Below are 19229 nucleotides of genomic sequence, written 5' to 3' on the forward strand. Positions count from 1 at the left end.
TTCTATGGTAAAATATTTTACAGGATTACTATTTTCAGAGTTACTATTTTTGGAATGGATACATACTCCTTTAGAGGCCATGCTGAGCTGTGTTATTTGACTTCCCCCATGAACTATGATTGGCTTCTTCTCACATAACTAGAACAGTTTGTTCATACCCTTTACCTTGTATGATTTCCCACCAAATAATTATGAGCTGTGATGGAATTATTTTCACTCAAAACTTCTAACATGTTCTTTCCTACACCCAGAATCTATATACAAGGCTGGTGTGTGCCTGCTATCATCATTTGTCCAGACAATGCCATGGGTATGAAATGCACAGGCAAAGTGCACGTCTGAAGAAATACATTGCTTTGTCAAGTTCTAACTCATATGTCCAACTCTCTCCCTCTATGACATGTTGCCTGTGTTTACAAAACAGAACTTCTCACCATGTTTGAGTCCTCTTGCATTGCATGGCAGAAGTATGCCTTCTTTATATTTATATCTTTATCTATTTATATTTTTATCTTTTGATACATGTTGAAGTGTCTTGAGGATGAAGAAGTGTGTCTTGCATTTCTGTAGCATTAACTGTTTTATAAATCTGAGGCTGGACTTGCAGCTGTATTGGTAATCTATCTTAGTCTTCATCTTTCGCTTTTGATTCTTGGCATGGGTTTGTCCTATTTAAAGTAAGGATACTTGACTGGATAATTTTTGAAATCTTAGTTTTCCAAGTGTGTTGACCATTCATTTTACAGAGGGAACCAATGCACACCATTGCTAATACTCAAAGTATATTCCAAAAAAAGCAATGATACTCACTAGATGATTCTGAAGGAAAAGCCTCAATTAACTCAAAGCATATGGGTGCTTAATTTTTGCTCATTCATTCCTTGTACATAAGAAAAAAGAGAAGTTGAGTTGCAGGGACTGCTCTCCAGGTGTTTGGACCTGCATACTCTCTGTCCTGTGAGGCTGTTTTTTTTAGGGAAGATTCAAGCATTCACTGTTATGTATACTTTTTATGTGTGTCACCTATACCTGTTGCTTATAAGAATTATAGAACTGTCTGTATTAGAATAATAAAAGTCCATCAATTTGTACATTAGTGCATGGATATAGTCATGGTGAGTGGTAAAAAAAGGAGCCAAGAAGAAATAAGGAAATGTTGTGCTGAGGAGCCTAGCAGTTTGTTTGCTCTGTCCTTTCTTCTTAGTTTTGACTCCTTAGATACAGTGCCATGTTGATATTTTAGCTAGTTGCTTTTGTCTCAGATCATAAGAATTAGTAGTACAGGAATTGATCATAAAGGGTGTTTTGTATATGTGTTTAAATTTCTATTTCTGAGTAACATTTCTAAAATGAAGATTCTTCACATTGTATTGTCTTTCCAAAAGCTGTTTTGATTGTGTTCTGCATAATTCACTCCTTTATTTTTAGTTATTTATGTACCTCACTAACGCATGTATTTCTATTCTCCCAGGAGTGAGATAGTATTTTACTTTGTTTTCAGTAATTTGGGGGACACTATCACTATCTTAACTGTCTGAGTTGTTCTTTTCTATTGCAGAGTGAATGTAATTTTGGGGGACACTATATCGACATCTTAACTGTCTGAGTCATTCTTTTCTATTGCAGAGTGAATGTAAAGTAGCAAAATTGAGGGATTATGAGGAAAAACTCATTGTTTCTGCCTGGTATAACAAGGTGTGTTGAGCTTCAGTGGTGAGTGGGTTAAACCCTGTCGATCTCTTCCTTGACCAGAATAATAGAAGGAAATAAGTTTTATATTAGTACAATACAGTTGTGTTACAAGATCTACTGACAGAGTAATACCTTCCCTCATCAGAAAGCCAGTAGACCAAGCTAGAGTATTTTGTCCAGATAGCATTCATCATACCCACCTGCACCTTCCAGATCTGTGTATCTGAGCTCTTCTGTATGATGTAGTAAAGTGATGTTCTAACACATACATAACTGCTTTGAAATGTTTTTGTTATAATTAAACTTAGTTCTGGCATGCAGTTTGTGGCTGCTGTTTACAATGATGTAAAATTCAGTGAATTAAAAGAGAGACACTGAATTTTATGCCCTCTTCCTAGTTTTGTCTGAAATGGAAGAATTGGCTTTTGAATCCTTAGTTTTTTCTCAGCCAAAGCAAGAAAGCATTAGCCAGCTAGAACTGCTGTAATAATTACATTACATTTAGCGTGTTATTTATCTGTTTCTTCATTCAGAGCCTGGCGTTTCAGAAATTGGGCATGGAGTCTCGGCTGGTGAGTGGTGCTAGTGCTTGCAAAGACAGCGTTGCGGCTGCTCCTGCACGTTCCTTCTTAGCGCAGCAGCGGCACATCACCAACACCCGAAGAAACCTCTCTGTTAAGGTCCCAGCTGCAGCATCTGACTAGTCTGCAAAGCAAACACAACGGAAGTGCCTCAGAATATCTGTACCCCAAGAAACTACCAGATAGAAAACAAAGGTTAAGATGCTTGGTAGCAGCTAGTCTTATTTTGGTTTCACTTTGAGACAGGGTCTCATAATCCTGAACTGGCATAGAAATGACAGTGTGTTCAAGGATGACCTTGAACAGCGGATCAGTCCTTCCTGCAGTCTCTGCACGCTGGTGGGATTAACGGAAGTAGTTGTAGACCACATGGCAGGTTTGTATAGTTCTAGGGGTCAAACTCAGAAGCTCTGCTCATCGAGCTGCATTCTCAACCTCACAATCAACTATATTTAAGTCAGATTATATCAAATTAATATTTTCAGCTTACTTAGAAAGCAGAGCACAGTATCAGCTCTGTCTCTGGGCAGGACATTGGAGTAGTTGGAAGTGTGATGAAGCGAATACTTGTCTTGAAATGGCATCCTGTGAGGGAAAGCAAATGCATATTCCAACTTTATGTTTTTAGTTGTAACAGCAAGTCAAGTTAATTTGCATAAAGTAATGGGTAGTTTGTCATTTAATATCTAGATTTGCTTTATGGAAAAGTTTCCTGTTACACATGTGGAGAAAAACTGTGCAAGGTGAATTCCTTAGTCTGGTGTGTATAGTTTCCTCTCTTTGCAAATTCTGCCCTCTAGAGGATGCTTCAGCATGCTGTAGAAGCTATAATGCTTGGAAAACTGCTGTTGCAGTGACTTTGTCTGTAAAAGTGACTCATTAGAAATTTGCAGCTTCTCTGAGTTGTATGCCAGTTTGAACATGTACTGCTGTGAATGAGGACTGAACTATTAGGATAGGAAGTAAACTGACATTTGTGTTTCTGATGAAAAGCAAGCTACACTTTGCAATAGCCACATGCTTTGGAGCATGGTGTTCTTGTGGGCATTGCTTTCTAAGAAGGAGTATATCATGTATAATTTTGCCTCTTTATTGAAAAGAAATAGTGATGGAATAGCTTATAACCATTTTGGTTTCTGCTTGCCTCTAAGGAGTGTCTGGAGCTGTATTTGTGGCATTCGGTTCATTTCTGCCCAACATTGTTTTTTCCAGAGGTGTTACTTTCCAATTTGGGGTCACTTTTTAAAGTCACAGCTTTGGAATATTAGTTGTTAAATCCCATTGCTTAATGTAGCCACAGGTGGTTTGCTCTTGAGTCAGTCACACATCCAACACTTTGTAGCCACGTTTCCATCATTGTTGAGAGTTTGTTGAGAGTTCATGTGCAGCGAGTCACAATCTTGGTTTTTGGTAACTTGAAGAAATTCTTTGATCCTTAGACTACAGATTTAAGAAGTGTTACGTCCATTTCACTTGTACAGAGGAATCAGATGGGGAAAGGAGTGCAGCAGACACAAGGGAGACAACAGTGTGCTTTCCCAGAACATTGCCAGTCATTGGGTGAAGGTGTAAACTTGCAGGCTGCATGACCCTTGTTGGGTCAGCTTCTCACCTCTGCCCTCATCATAGCATGAAAGAAGGGATATGTAATATATAAACAAAAAGGGGGTGGTGGTGGCTGAGTAAGCCAGATTGAGCTGGCAGGCTGTGGAGCTGTGGTCTACATTTTATTCTTAGTCCTTCATAAATATGAGTATTGTTCTATTTGCAGTGTTAACTCATTTAGATAATTGCCTGTAAATCCTTGCCCAGTAATTCTTAACCACTTAAAATAACAAGAATTTCACAATGATTTGGGGTCTTTGAGATTAGTGGCATCTGCCAGGATATTTTGTTTTATCAGGGTTCCTTCTGTTCACTACCTCTTAGATTTTGATGATTCTTGTCTACATTTTACACTGTTGGTTTGTATTTTTGTATGTTTATGGTGTCTGCTTGCCTGTGTCTTTTAGTAAAATAAGACTTTAAAATTACTTAGCATGCTATTTAACATTTTCTAAAAATTATGACATTTGGGTATATTTTTGTCAATAAAGACATTGATGGTAGTGTTTGTATTTGCTTATAATTGAGATTTTACAAGTTCCCTTTTCATGGAACTGACTGTAAAACGTCAACTTCAATAAATTTATGTTTCCAATATAATTGCTCATAAATTTGTAAGTAATGTAGCATAAATAAGAATATATGGATAGTTTCTTTTTTCTTAATTAAACAAGCAAATTTTCTGATTTTTCTAGTTTTAAGTAGAATTTTGAATGTTTGATACATGTTTATACAAAACTAGTGTAAAGTTCTATATCATCTAGATTAATTATAGAAATTCAGCTGTAACCAGGGTGAGATTCTTTCCTTGTATAATTTATGCAGTGAGACTGCTGCCCAGCCAGGTAGAAATCAGATCTAGAACCATGACTTCTCCAAGTGTATTGAAGGGAAGATTGAGTGCATAAAATGGATTTGACAAAAAAATGTGTGTTGCAGTGACTATAAAGTTAAAAACAACCTTGAATTTCAAGTGGCTGTTCCTCGACTGATACTCCTTTCTCTTTTTTGGATATAATTATGACACTGATGTTTATCTTGGGATAAACTTAATGTATTGAGAAATATTTGAAGTTTATTCTATTTTTTTAATGATCTGACTAATGATTTAGTATAAGTGAAAAAAAAAATGTCTTGCCTAGCAACCTCTAGCTGAGTATCCCTTAGTAATATCTGGTCTTTGATGACTGGATGTTATACACTTCACAACCACACGTACTTCTGTATAGTGGTATATCTGGCATGTGGGGAGTGACTGTGGTTTATGCCAGAGTACTGACAATTTGTGTAAAAATGAATGTAAATGACTTGTTATACATACAGTCTTACTGTGATCCTGTTTGTTGCACACATTTATAAAGCACAAGTCATCAGAGGAAATAGTGTGTAGTTACTAAACTTGAAGTTTCAGTGAAGTGTTTAGTTTATTAAAAAGGTCCTTTCTATTTTCTATGGCAAATGCTGTCACACTTGAAAACTAGAAGAAGCAATACTTGATTTATTTTTGTAAGTATTTAGAATATTATTTTGAATAAATAATTGTCAATAAAATTGTGCAATGTTTTACGCAAATAAAGTTCTGCTTCTGATTCAGTTTGCTGTGGTTTTAGTGGCTACAAATGCATATTTATTTTCCATTTTAGCGAAGGACTAAACCCACTTCGATTGGTAAGCAAAATCACGTGAATTCAAACTTACATTTTGTGTGTAAACAGCTTACATAAAAGTGATTTTTGCGCCTGGCAGTGGTGGTGCATGCCTTTAATCCCAGCACTTGGGAGGCAGAGGCAGGCGGATTTCTGAGTTCAAGGCCAGCCTGGTCTGCAGAGAAGTTCCAGGACAGCCAGGGCTACACAGAGTCCCTGTCTCGAACAAAACAAAAAACAAACAAACAAAAAAAGTGATTTTTGTGTATTTTTTTGTCTCTAGCTTCACCATTAGAATGTAGATATCTTTTGATAATGTTGAATTCAGAACATTTCTAGGCAAATAATTTGAGTTATATTGAGGACTAACCTCAATATCTGTCCTTGAATTATCTCTTAATAGTTCCTTTAATGTAGCAATTCCTTCATTAATAATTTATTGCATTACCTTAGGCATGGACCACATACCTTTTCCTCCTTGTTACTAGGGCCACATGAGTTCTGGCTGGCTGGATAGGAATAGTACTGAGCTTAAATATGCAGAACATGGGCATGCTCTTCTTAGCCCCGTAACCCCTATTGCCTCATGGGTCCTAGAAATCACATTTGAACCCTTCAGCTTTGAGCTTGTAGTCCAAGATTCTCTTGTGTAAAGCTAGTTTGTATTTTGTTCTTTGTCCATCACTGTAACCATGCCCAGCTTGTGTTTATCCTCACAAGCTGTACCTGGACTTTAGAAAAGCACATGTCCTGTGTTCTCGAAACCTGTATGGAAATGTTTGGCGTTGTTGATGCTGCTGATGTGTCTGTAGGTGTGTAATAATCACAGAAGCATTCAAATGTTCCAGATAGAAAAGGATAGAGACAGGGCACAAAGTGAAAGACCTGCCTCACTTTAGATGCCCAGCATACCTCCCAAGCTTTATTTTAGAACTTAACTACTCAACTCTAGAATGTTGTGGTGCCCTAATGAAACCAAAATCATTTTGTTTTTAATTCATCAAGACTGATGTCTTGACCAGTACGGTATCACTAACTACATTATTAAGGGTAGATTCCAGTCACTTCAAGTTGTTTTGGGAGTTGTAATTTGTAGATTACTTAACTGATTAGAACTCTTATGATCATGGAGAGTTGGAATTTTACAGATCCAGAGCCAAAATTATTTTTACCGATGCTTAGTCATCTTTGTAGCTATTATAAGGTGTAAAACTTACAAAATGTATTAGCAAACCAGTAACATCTACCAACCCAAAAGCTAAGAATGTCTTGAGATCTCTAGCAGTTTTCCCCACTTTCCATGCCACCTCTCTGATGTGCCACCAGTGTTTGTGGTGAACACATTACTTATGACTGCCCATAACTGTGAAAATATATGCAGTAACTTTCACAGCGGGATGTTCCTGATTCTTGGCTACGAATAAGTTGTGTCTTCATTTTTAGAGAGATTTTGGGTTTTGTTCACACATGTACCTGTGAAGTTCTGCTCACTTCTCTTGACTTCTGTCCTGTGGAAATCACAATTTAACTTAAGTTTACTGGTTCACCTGTCTGCCAGTTGATATATACTCCTAAATCCCTTCTAGTAAATTTTAAACCTGTTGTATTTTTCACTTTGACATTCTCTACATATAACATTGTAACATATACATTATCTCACATATAACTAAATTATAGAACTTTCAGAAAAAGAAAAAATACCGTCTTGGTGTAGATGAATTATTATTAACTGACATTTCAAAACATGTTTAAGGAAAAATGTTGCTAAAATTGTTTTGATAAAGATTTATTTCCAAAGAGAACAAAGCATTGAAAAGAGGCTTAGACTGGGAGAAATATTTGTTAAAACATGTAAAAAGAAAAAGAAAAAATATGTTAAAATATATGGATTTATAAAACATATCTAAGATATTGATTCTCTTTCTAAATGATTTTTTTTTTGCAACTGTAGTTACATCATTTCCTCCCATACACACCTCCACTCTGAATTTATGGTCTCTTTTTCTTTCATTGTTTTATATATATATACACACACACACACGTATAAAATATATATACATATATTCCTAAATATATAAATAGTACCTGTTCATTTTGGGTGATGTGCCCTATATGTATATGACCTCAAGACTGACCTCTAGATATTGGATAAGCAATTGGGGAGAACTGTACCCTCAGGAAGACCATTTTTCCCTCTCTCCACAGTCCCCAGTTGTCTAGTGTTGAGGCCCCGTGAGATTTCTCCATTTCATGTTCTTTTTGTCCGTTTCCTTTTCTTCAGGTCTTGTTTAGCCAACCAAAAGAGTTTGCCACTCTCCTGCTAGTTGGTAGAAAGCACATGCTGTTCTATGAGCTTTGTAAGGAAAACATCAAACTGCCTGGGAGAAAAAAGTTATGGGGATATAATTACTATATTTTGACCAAGTATTGTGTTTCTTTGACATCTTCCCTTGGTCCTTACAAATGGCAAAGCAGGTGGGAAGTTAAAGTAGTAACAGTTCTAAAATCCCAGTGCCAAACACCAAGACATTTGTGCATTGTATGCCCATCTTGAAGATACTGTCTCTGTCACACTGGAGAGACCAGGCTGAATGGCTGTTACCTAAGACGTGGCAGAAAACATGAACTGAGTTCAGGCACTCAGGGGCTACTCCTGTAATGTTTGTTCATCTTCTTAACCAAGCCAATCATGTGGCCTTTCCTGGCTTTATTAGGCCATTATGTAAAATAATACAAGGACTAACAAAGTAACCCAGCAAGGGGATAATGATTCCCTTTACCAGGAAGCCTTTAGAGCAGATGCTGTTCTGTCTTTCAGGTAGGCAGGGGGAAGTACGGTAAGCTGTTTATATCAAGAGCAGAAGGTAACTGACAAACCTTGGGTGGGACAGTTAGCCAGAGCCGTGGCCTACTTCATCTGGTCACCAGGAGACTCCCTGGGGTCTTTTAATGTAGTTGGATGTGCATAAGAGTGCTGTGATGTTTTTGGTCCCTGATGTATTTGGACAAAGAGAAGCCTTTGTTCTGACCTTAGTAGGTACAGTCAGCACCACTGGTGACTCAGTGCCAGCTCCTGAAGGCACCCTTTGCAGCTGGCCCCTTTCTTCTTGCTCAGTTTAATGCAACCATTTCAGAAGAAAAGTTCTTGCTGTGCCAGAGCAGAACAAACAGCTCATGGTGAGTGCACAAGAACACAGGGTGACCCAGAAAATACCAGTATCCACAGAGGCAGCTGCCAGCTCATGAGACACATATAGGGGAGTGTGGAGGGTAGACCCAGGGAAGCCAGCTGGGAACTAGGGCAGAAACAGAGATTCTCACAGAGCTATGTTGCTCCGCTGTTTCTGAAAGATGGTAATGAAATTAGCAGAAGGAAAAAAATACGTCCGAAGAAGAAAATGCAGCCAACAGTCAGCATCTGTGGTTCTAATTTCTGACTGCAATCAAAGAAAGATGACAGCTGAGGGTACGTTCATGCGGGAACGTGAAGAAATAATGTCCCACGTGTATGCAGATTTTCTTAAAACTAAGCTTACAGGCAGGAGGATTTAAGTTAATCAGCAAAATATCAAACTCTTAACAGGACAGGTGATATACTCCTTAGAGTGAAAATAGAGGGGATTGTGCCAAGAAGAGCCAGGGCACCCCTGTAAAAACTACAGTGAACACCAGAAACAAGCCTTAAGGAACAAATGTCTCCAGAGAGCCAAGATGGGAAGCTATCAATATAAAATTACACCTGGTCTTTTTTTTAAACAATTCACGTCATGCCACAGAAGAGGGACGAGCGAAAGGAAACGGAGAAACCAGGGCACCATTTGCAATGCTACTCTTTAAAGTAAGACATAGATCATTCTGGGGACTTTGCCCAAGTACCCCCTCCCCAAAGATTGCTAGTAGTGAAGAAATAATGAGCTGCTGTAGTTATGAGTTCATATACACACATGTATATTTATGCATGTGGTGAATTTTTCTTTGGATGACAATTTATTTGCATATTTGTCTCACTAGACTGAGGGCCCTGAGGTCTTAGTGCCCTTCTACCTCTCCTTGTTCACAGTATCTCCCTTATAATCTACAGCCAGTAAGTATTTGTTGAACTGGGTTGAAAATACTCTTAATTTGAGGCTGCTTTTAAGGTACAGCTCCATCCACTTTTACCACGTAGAAGAAAAAGAGTAAAGCAGTTTTACCAAATAAGAAAATGCACTTGGAGTCACTTATATATCATCTGCAAAAAGTGATATTTTGACTTCCTCTTTTCCAATTTAGGGAAGTGGGGGGGGGGGAGGGTATGGGGGACTTTTGGGATAGCATTGGAAATGTAATTGAGGAAAATATGTAATAAAAAATATTAATAAAAAAAAAGAAAGAAAATGTACTTGGAATGGCTCTATTCTAGGATTCTGCCACCTAAGCAGAATGAAACGAGACTATTTTCCACTTAAAAATTTATCTGTAGTTTTACTTTCAGAAAGTGAACGATCACTTGACCCCAAGTCTTTATTGTACATCCCTATGCTTAGGCCTGGCCTGTCTTCAGCACAAATGTCAAGTTGGTTTAGCCAGAGCCTATGGTTCCTTAGGGTTCTATTCAGTGACTCTGAAACGTCCCAGATCCTGCTACAAACCCTACCTATCCAGAATGTAGACTGAGCTCAGCTCAGTAATGTCAAAGCCTGATTTTACTGGTGTTAGTCGTGGCCTCATTTTTCTAGAGATGCATCTTAGTCAGTAGCAAAGGAGGAAAGCATAGTCGGCCTCTCATTTCCGCCCTTTTACCTGACAAGAGGAACTACAGACACCTCTTCCCACAAACAAACAAACAAACAAAAAACAAAACACCTTGCCCATGGCATGGCTCAGTCATTGCTTGAGCTGTCATTTCCTTCATCTCTACTCCATCTTTGTCCTTACACATTTTGTAGGCAGTTTGGGATGGAGATTATTGTGAGTGGTTGCTGTTTTCATCCCTTCTCTGGGAGTCCTGCCTGGCCTCAATGGGAGAGGATGTTCCTGGTCTTGCAGTGACTTGATGTGCCAGGGAGAGGAAATCTGTGGTGGTGGGCTTCCCCTTCTGAGAGAGCTGTGGAAGGGGGCACTGGGAGGAGAAGGGGGCAATGTTGGGACATACATTTAACAAATTAATGGGGAAAACCAACCTTTTCTTCCTTTTCTTTCCTTGCTTGTAACAGCTAAGGTTGATGTCACTGTCCCTCTTAACAGCCTTTTCCGTTCCTTTCTGTTTCACTTTAAGGGACTTTTGTCTGAGTCCCAACAAACCAGAAAAAAAAAAAAATCCATGGCCTTTTTACCTTTCTTCTTTTTAGCTATTTAAATTTCTTTAGAAGTATTTAGGGATGGGGCAGGGAAGGTGAGGTCTTTGATATGGCTTATTTCAGTGTCCCTAGATTAAACTAGGATTGGGGTCAAAACACGGAGGCTAGAGGCCCCAGGCTCTCTCCTTAGGGCCTTTGTCTCCTTCAGTGACAAACTAGATCCAGCTGGATTCTGTCATTTCTGAAGCCATTTTCTTAAATACTCTGCTGGGGCCAGTGAGTTACAGCTGGTAATGTAAGCCATCAAAGCTTAAGGCCAGTTGCAACTAAGGTTCACACTCCACATAGCCAAGTCCTATGTGAAAAGGCTGTGAAAGAATGTCTGGTGGGGGTTTCAAGGCAAGGAGTTACTAAGGAGCCAGAACATCATTCGTATTAGCTCCTTAAACCTACTTCCAGGGTTTGGTTATCTGTGATTACACTTTGCCAATCCTGGTCCAAGGTCGAGGTTACTCAACCATATGCAAACCATAGAGACTGCTTCAGTGCTACTTGCTTTTCCTGCCTGTGAATGAAGAATCATCCTAACTCTGCTAACTTCCAGAGAGAAGAGCATGATAAGGCAGCTACAGACATAACAGAAACCAGAGAAGAGAACCATTATGATGAAGCTCTGATGCCACACCCATGATTCAGCTCTGACACATATTGTCTGTGCACCACTTTGCAATGAATACTCAGCCAGCCAGAGTCAAACCAAAGGGTGGATGCTTCAGTGCTTCTTAGAAGGGGAGACAAATTACTCACAGGAGGAAATATGAAGATAGTGTGGAACAAAGACTGAAGGAAAAGCTGTCCAGAGACTGCCCCACCTGGGCATACAGTCACCAAATCCAGACATTGTTGTGGGTGCTGGGAAGTGCTTGCTGATAGGAGCCTGATATGGCTGTCTCCCTGAGAGGCTCTTTCAGAGCCTGACAAATACAGAGGCAGATGCTCGCAGCCAACCATTGGAATGAGCATGGATCCCTGATGGAGGAGTTGGAGAAGGGACTGAAGGAGCTGAGGGGGTTTGCAGACCCTTGGGGTTAACAACAGTGTCAACCTGCCAGACCCCTCGGGCGGGCTCCCTGGGACTGGACCACTAACCAGAGAGTACACATGGAGGGACCCAGGGCTCCAGCCGCTTATGTATCAGAGCCTTGTTGAACATCAGTGGAAGGAGCGGCCCTTGGCCTGAGTGTCTTTGATGCCCCAGTGTGGGGGAATGCCAGGGTGTGAAGGCAGGAGTAAGTGTATGGGTGAACACCCTCATAGAGGCAGGGGGAGAGGGGATGGGATGGAGGTTTCCAAAGGGGAGACCTGGAAAGGGAAAAACTTTTGAAATGTAAATAAAGGAATTATCCAATTAAAAAAAAAAAAAGAATCAAATAGACGTCTGTGGAAGGAGGATATGTTAGCAGTGATTGAAGTTGATGTTCAGCTTGATATAACAAGCCCATAGGAGCATCTTCTCAATGGAAGTTACCTCTTCTAAAAGGACTGTCGCTTGGGTCAAGTTGACATACCACCAACTATCACATGAATGGGTGAAGTCCTGAGTAAATGTGTGTTGTCAGGGTGCATACATCCATGTCAAGGGTCCCAATTTCATTAAGATACATGTACATAACAAAATCTTCTCCAATTGAGGCTCAAAGCTATGGCAGAGCCTTCCTCTGCTTCAAGTATGAGTGTTTAGGAACAATTGACCATTATATATAGAGAATTTATCAGTGGCAACTTCCTTCTGAGTTTGCCTGAGGTTGCTTTTCTATAGAGAACTCATTCTGATATTAGGTAACCATGCCTCCTTGGTCAGCTATATACAATAAATGTACCTCCTAAATTCACTTGTATAAAATAAATGCACTGCTGCATTTATTGGTGGCTGTTTTTAGAATAGCAGTGTTCTGTATGACAAGAAGTATGACAGACTTAAGATGGCCTGAGTACTCATGCGTTTTTGTCCCCTTTCCTATATAATCTTAGGAAATGTGACCATTCCTGAAGACTTGTCAAGATGGCAAAGGTCTCTTCCCTTCCTAGTAGCTACACATTATCCTACTTCATCTTGAGAGACCTCAGTGACACAGATGGCCCTCTATTTAAACTGCCTTGGCCTCTCTCTCTTTGAGTGATCTCTCTTTAATCTGGAACTTTGGTTCTAATGTGGTGTCTGAAATGGCCAGTTTTCCATAGCTTCCAGTGTCTACTTCTCTAGTCATATGCCATTCAATAGCTTAGGTCACAAGGATAAAGGTTCAGACAACTTTTTCTACTTTCCACCCACATGGCCAATCAAGCTATGGAATCTTCCTAGATTTTAAAGGGAATGTATACTAATATAATATGAAATATCCCTTACATACAGATTTGGCTACAAATTCAATTTGAAGAAGTCAAACAGTTTGACAGTTTGTGCAGAAAATAAAAGGCATTTTATTTGTATAGTAGATCATGTTCAGGTGATATGGTCCATTATAAAAAACAGAAAACAATAATTTAAAAAGAATTTGAATAGAACTTTTGATGGTAGTTTTGTCTTTGCTCTGATACTTTCCCCATGTGTCTTTCATTATTTAGTGACATAAAAATCTACAAAATACTTGAAAAGACTCTATAATGATTTTGAGGTTCCTAGAGTAACTTAAAAGTTAATGTTTCTCATGAAAACATAATATGTGTTTTCACAGAGGATTTGCTAACATAATCATTAGAAAAAACCAGCACAGATGGGTTTACTGTAAGTCCAGATCTTAGCGGTTTAGCAGGTGTCCCCAAAACTCCTTTGAGTGTGTGTGCGAGTGTGTGCACGTGGTCCCTTTAGTCCAGTTCAACGCTGCTGTAATTCTTCAAGCTTTTTATATCATTCAAAGTTGAGGGGTTTTGAAAGATTAAAAAGGGTGTCTTTTAAAAAATGCCTCAGTATCTTCCTCATGACCTGATTAGTGCTGTTAGCATCTTCTCTGCTGGGAGAACAGAGTGACCTCATGCCGTATTCTCATCACATCTACCTGACAGCGTTTAGGCTTGAGATTTATTTTGGGGAACACTTGATAAGACTGGTGTCTACCAAAAATCCTTCTATATATGTATATATATTACAATAAATAGAACTATTTTGAAACCATTAACAAACTAATCTTCATTAAGTTTAATCAGCAAAGTTTCCACTTCAAATTATCTTCTGTATCTAGCTGTCAACTTGTGATGTTGAGAGTTCTATGAACCTCCTACATGGGTTAACATGCAAGTGCTTGCTCTCCCCTCATATTTATTGTCAGGAATATTAGTTTGAACTTTTGAATTCCTAATTTTGTCACAAGGTTATATTGAGTTACTTGTTTGGTGCCACAGACAGTCCTAATCTGGAAAGTAGCGGTCATTCAGCAGAAATTGCCTGATTCCTTGGTATAATTATGTTTTCAGGCATATATTTGCCTAAGCCATCCCTGGAATTTGTCACTTTTCCAGAAGTCTTTCTTCATTTGCTGATTGATGATATGTAGGAGATAGGACCTGGCATGAGCCACACTCGTATCTCTGTGGGTGCTGGGACTCTAGGTTTTGTCAGAGGGTAGAGCTTGGGAATGAATTTATACAGTGTGCTTAACTAAATGCATGTATACACACATTTACATCTATATTCAGTTTTATACATAAGGCTTGTGAATCTCTCTAGTGTCTATCTGGGCTCACATTGGTAATCACTGATGCCAATCACGATGATTCTGATTCCACTCCCCTATTCCCCAAGTGACCATTTCATATTATTCCAAAATGCTCTGCAGCACACTTCAGAGTCCATGCCACTAAATTTTTTTATGTAATTTAAAACAATTGAGCATTGTTTTTCTGTGATGAATGTGTGTCCTTTGTATGTTTTCTTAAACTATAGGAGTCTCCAGATTTGGCACTCTTCTTCAGTTTAACTGGTCCTCATTTGGCAATTGGATTTTATCATTCCCCTCTAACAGAAAGCAATAATGAGAATAAAGCAAGTCTAACCTTCCTCTTCCCTGGGTTCCATATTATGCGCCCTGTAACATCAATGTTTTCCAACCAAAGACTGTAGTAACTTCCCTCCCCTTAAATGAGGTCTGGCCTTGGAACTTGGAAAGGCTATCAGAATGCAGAGGAAGTCATGTGTAATGGGCCCCTAGTCTGAACCTCACCAGGCCTGTGTGTTTTGTCTATTCTGGTTTTTTTTTTTCATCTGAAACTGATACTCACTTTTTCAAGGTCTATAAAAATTTTGTTGGAAATTTGATTGGAATTCTATTGAATAAATAAATGGCATTTGGTAAGATGGACATTTTTACTATGTTGATCCTACCTATTCAGGAGCATGGGATATCTTTCCATCTTCTGATATCTTCCTCAATTTCTTTCTTCAGGGGCTTGAAGTTCTTTCCATACAGATCTTTCATTTGCTTGGTTAGAGTTATACCAAGGTATTTTATATTATTTGTGGCTAGTGTAAAGAATATTGTTTCCCTAATTTCTTTCTCAGCCCACTTATCATTTGTATAAAGGATGAATACTGATTTTTTGAGTTAATTTTATTTATATCCAGCCACTTTGCTGAAGGTGTTTATCAGCTGTGGCAGTTCTCCAGTGGAATTTTTGGGGTCACTTATGTATACATCATCTACAGATAGTGGTACTTTGACTTCTTCCTTTCCAATTTCCAATTCCAAGAACCAATTGATCTTCTTCAGTTGTCTTATTGATCTGGCTAGAACTTCAAGTACTATACTGAATAGATAGAGTGGAAAGCCTTGTTTTGACTCTAATTTAGTGCAATTGCTTTAAGTAGTCTAGCATGACTGTCCTCTGAAACATACTCAGCAGCTAACTTAGATAGATACAGATACCTACAGCCAAATAGTGGATGGAGCTTGGGAAAGATTGCAGACCTGAAGGGGATGGTGGAAGAATAGGGAGAAGGATTGAAGCCCTGAAGGGGATAGGAACTCAACAGGAGGACCTTTGGGGCTCTCAGAGACTAAACCACAAAACAAACAGCATACATGGGCTGGACCTAGACCTCCCTACATCTATGTAGCAGATGTGAAGCTTTTGAACCAAATGTCCATGTGGGTCCTGAAAAACTAGAGCAGGAGCTATACCAAAAGCCATTGCCTGTACCTGGGATATATTCTTCTAGCTAGGCTGCCTTATCTGGCCTCAGTGGGGGAGGATGCACACAGCCTCGCAGAGACTAGATGTGCCAGGGTGGGGAATACCCAGGGGATCCCACCCACTCAGAGAAGGGAAAGAAGTATGGGGAAGAGTTTGTGGGAGGGGGTGACAGGAAGCAGGGAGTGGGATGTAAAGTGGATAAGTGAAAGTAAATAAATAAATAAAAGAATATTTAAAAAAAAAAGAATTTTCTGATGTTTTGATGGAGAATGAGAAATAAGCTGTGAAGAACAACATTGTTGCACTGAGGCCATCCTAGAGCAACAGTCAATAAGCTGAATTCCTGCTCATATAAGTCAGGTTTGCCAAGAAGAGCCGACGCAGTGACCTGGCCTGGAAACCTTTGAATATTAATGGGTTGTTCCTAAATAATGCAGTCTGTGGTGCTTGCTATATATATAGCAAGATTTTATCTGATACAAATAATACGAAGTCAGTGAATTCACATTAAACTGTGAGCCCTTTTCTGCCAATTCTGTGGGCATGTGGTCTTGAGTAGCAAAGAACTCCCTTCTTAGCTGTTTTCTTGTTTTTAACTTTCTAAAAAAGATGTATTTATTTAACATATATGGGTGCTTTTGACTGCATGTCCATCTGCATGCCAGAAGAGGACATCGTATCTCACTATATTATGAGCTGCCTTGTGGGTGCATTGAATTGAACTCAGGACCCCTGGAAGAACACCCAGAGCTCTTATCTGCAGAACCATCTTCCCAGCACCACTAGTTTTCTTATGGTAAGAGTGTAGATACTAATTCCCTTAATTACTAATAATTACAATTCTGTAGTGATTGTCTGAGATAGTTTGCCTGCTCCTGAAGTCTATAATTAAGAGTAAGTAATAACATTCCTAGTAGCATAGCATAAGTGAGTCTTTCTGTGTTGCCTTTTTTGTTTTACAGCTGATACAGATAGGAGAACAGTTTAAACTGGGTGAGGCATGATGGCCACGATGGGAAAAGGATTTTGCACTATGAAGAGAAGACATGTACATGGGCAGCAGTGGGCCTAGAGGAATATCATCCTGTGGAAGGCCTGGATGGGGACCTGCTCACATTCCTTTCACCACACTCTGAGGAAACAGCACATGGGCACTTATGTGCAATGTAGCAAGAGTCATATTTCTAGGCTTTCAGAATCTGATTCAAGAACCAAGAATAATTAGAACATGTGAAGTATGTATCAGATTTTATGCTGTAATTCAAAACTTTTTATCTATCCATAAACAGCAAGACTGGACAGCATTCTCATCTCCCATCAGCTTCCCTGTGAAAGGGAGTTGTGAACAGTGAACAAGGGGACAGACAAGCCCAGGAGGAAAGAGGTCAGAACCAGCCCAGCCTGACACATGAAGGGCAGCCCAGAATCCACTATGTGGCTTCTGTACCACATTTGGTTTTCATCTGGAGCTCCAGCTGCAGCACATCTGGCTAGTTCTGTGTCCTCATCTCTGCAGTGCTTAAACCTGCAGCGGGACATGGGACAGCTCTCCCTCACTGTCTATTCTACTACTTGCATGCTTTCATGCGTGTATTTGTCATGCAATATATCCTCAGAACATATTGCTGGAATTAAGGAACTGCAAAATTATTTGAAAAACATGGGTAACATATGTGAGCCAATACCTGGAATACATGGGGGACACTGAGTTGTTCATTTCCCAAAACTATGACCACAATCTTCAGTAACTGGTTGGCTAGAAAGTTGAAGAGACAGATTCAACACTGGATCCCCTTGCCTGCCTTGCAATATATGCAGAGACATTACTAGATTTTTTAAAAGGGATTATAATTTAAAAAATCTGTTGAGGGAGTATTTATAGGACAGGGGCCAATCCATTAAAACTATTGTCAAGGTTCACACTGTCAGAAGTAGGTAGTCCCTTATTCACACCTCCTCCCCATTCCTTTATTAAAACTTACCTCTATATCCCTGTAAAGATTCACTCCTTAAAAAGAACTTTGAATGTTTAAGTATATCTGTAATGATGACAGATGTCTAGCTTTGTCTGCGAGCAAAAGGCAGAATCTGGGTTTCTCTACTTAGTTTTGTGGGAAAAAAAACGAAAAACAAAACAAGGCTGAAATCCCCAGCAGAAGCAAAGGAAGGTGAAAAATAGGGCAGGTCTGAAGCAGTGTCAGGTTCAGGGAATGCTGGGTTGCAAGCAAAGTAAATTGAGCCACCATGGGTTATCTGATGATATCCCAATTAGAGGGGCCAGTATAGAGGATGGAAAGCTCTTGGAACTCTGTCCTGGTCATATCCTACCGATTGAGAATGGCAGAAAAGATTCTCCCTTTTAAAACTCCCCATTCTTCAAAAAGTGCTCTGGAATGACCACATCTGGAGTAGCCTAATCTTTGGGATCCACTTGCAGTGCAGTCAAATTGGTCAGGACCACGGACCCCTAGAGAAGATACCAAAGACTCAAGACAATGTACAGAATAGACACACACAGAGAGAGCTGATTGATATCAAACTCCCGTGCTTAAGTCTGTTCACATCCTCAGCTCCTTCAAGATTCCATCATCTCAAGATTCATCAAGTCTAGATCATTTTATAAGTGCCTCCTGGGGATTTTCCAGAGACCTTAGACATCATTCTGTTGCAGAGTGTAAGTCACCTATAGGAGAGTTTCATATGGGTCTAGGGAGAGGAATATAAGCATCATTGGTGGTGAAGATGTGACTAGTTGAATAAAAATTAACTCAGACACTTACGGCAGTGGTAAAGTGGCATGTCTAGTCTGCAAAGGGGAATGACATGCCTTTCACCTCTCCATCTCCATAGTTAGCATTCAGAATAGAGGCCTCAGAACCCAGCCTCTTAGCAAGGTTAGGAACACATCTAGGTATCAGAGTAAGCAAATCTATCAGGCACCCTAGCATGGCGAAACTATACCTTTTTCTCACACATGACTCACATACCCAACAGGGACCTGACCCATTCTTTCAATCTTTCTTGATTCAGCCACTCCTGTTCCACCCTGCCATCCTAATTCATGCTTCCCATTGCTCCTTTAGACCCACATCTATGGCCCCATAGTGGACAATCTAGTATGTTGTGAATATAACTTAACCATGACAGACTGCCTACCTACACCATACCTGTAGTATCTTTCCATCAATGTTGGTACATAATCATCTCATCCTCCAGGGTCTGCTTCCTCCTGTGCCTGG

At 39.6% G+C, this 19229-nt stretch overlaps 1 protein-coding gene across 5 annotated transcripts in view; it reads left to right on the forward strand.

Annotated features, from left to right (window-relative positions):
• Hook1 (hook microtubule tethering protein 1) overlaps positions 1-5471 on the forward strand; it is a 58232-nt gene extending 52761 nt beyond the window's left edge. For 3 of the 5 annotated variants that reach the window (XR_001784219.2, XR_001784220.2, XR_376377.4), the window contains 2 exons: positions 1627-1695; positions 2226-5471. Coding sequence is in view for 2 of the 5 variants with exons in the window: in NM_030014.2 (NP_084290.1) it covers positions 1627-1695; positions 2226-2396 (240 nt within the window). In the remaining 3 variants the exon portion in view is untranslated. The remainder of the gene's footprint in view (positions 1-1626; positions 1696-2225) is intronic. The other 2 variants (NM_030014.2, XM_030253920.1) reach the window with 2 other exon arrangements.
• Positions 5472-19229: the final 13758 nt, after the last annotated feature.

This window comes from Mus musculus, chromosome 4 (genome assembly GCF_000001635.26).
Source record: "Mus musculus strain C57BL/6J chromosome 4, GRCm38.p6 C57BL/6J".
Taxonomy (NCBI): domain Eukaryota; kingdom Metazoa; phylum Chordata; class Mammalia; order Rodentia; family Muridae; genus Mus; species Mus musculus.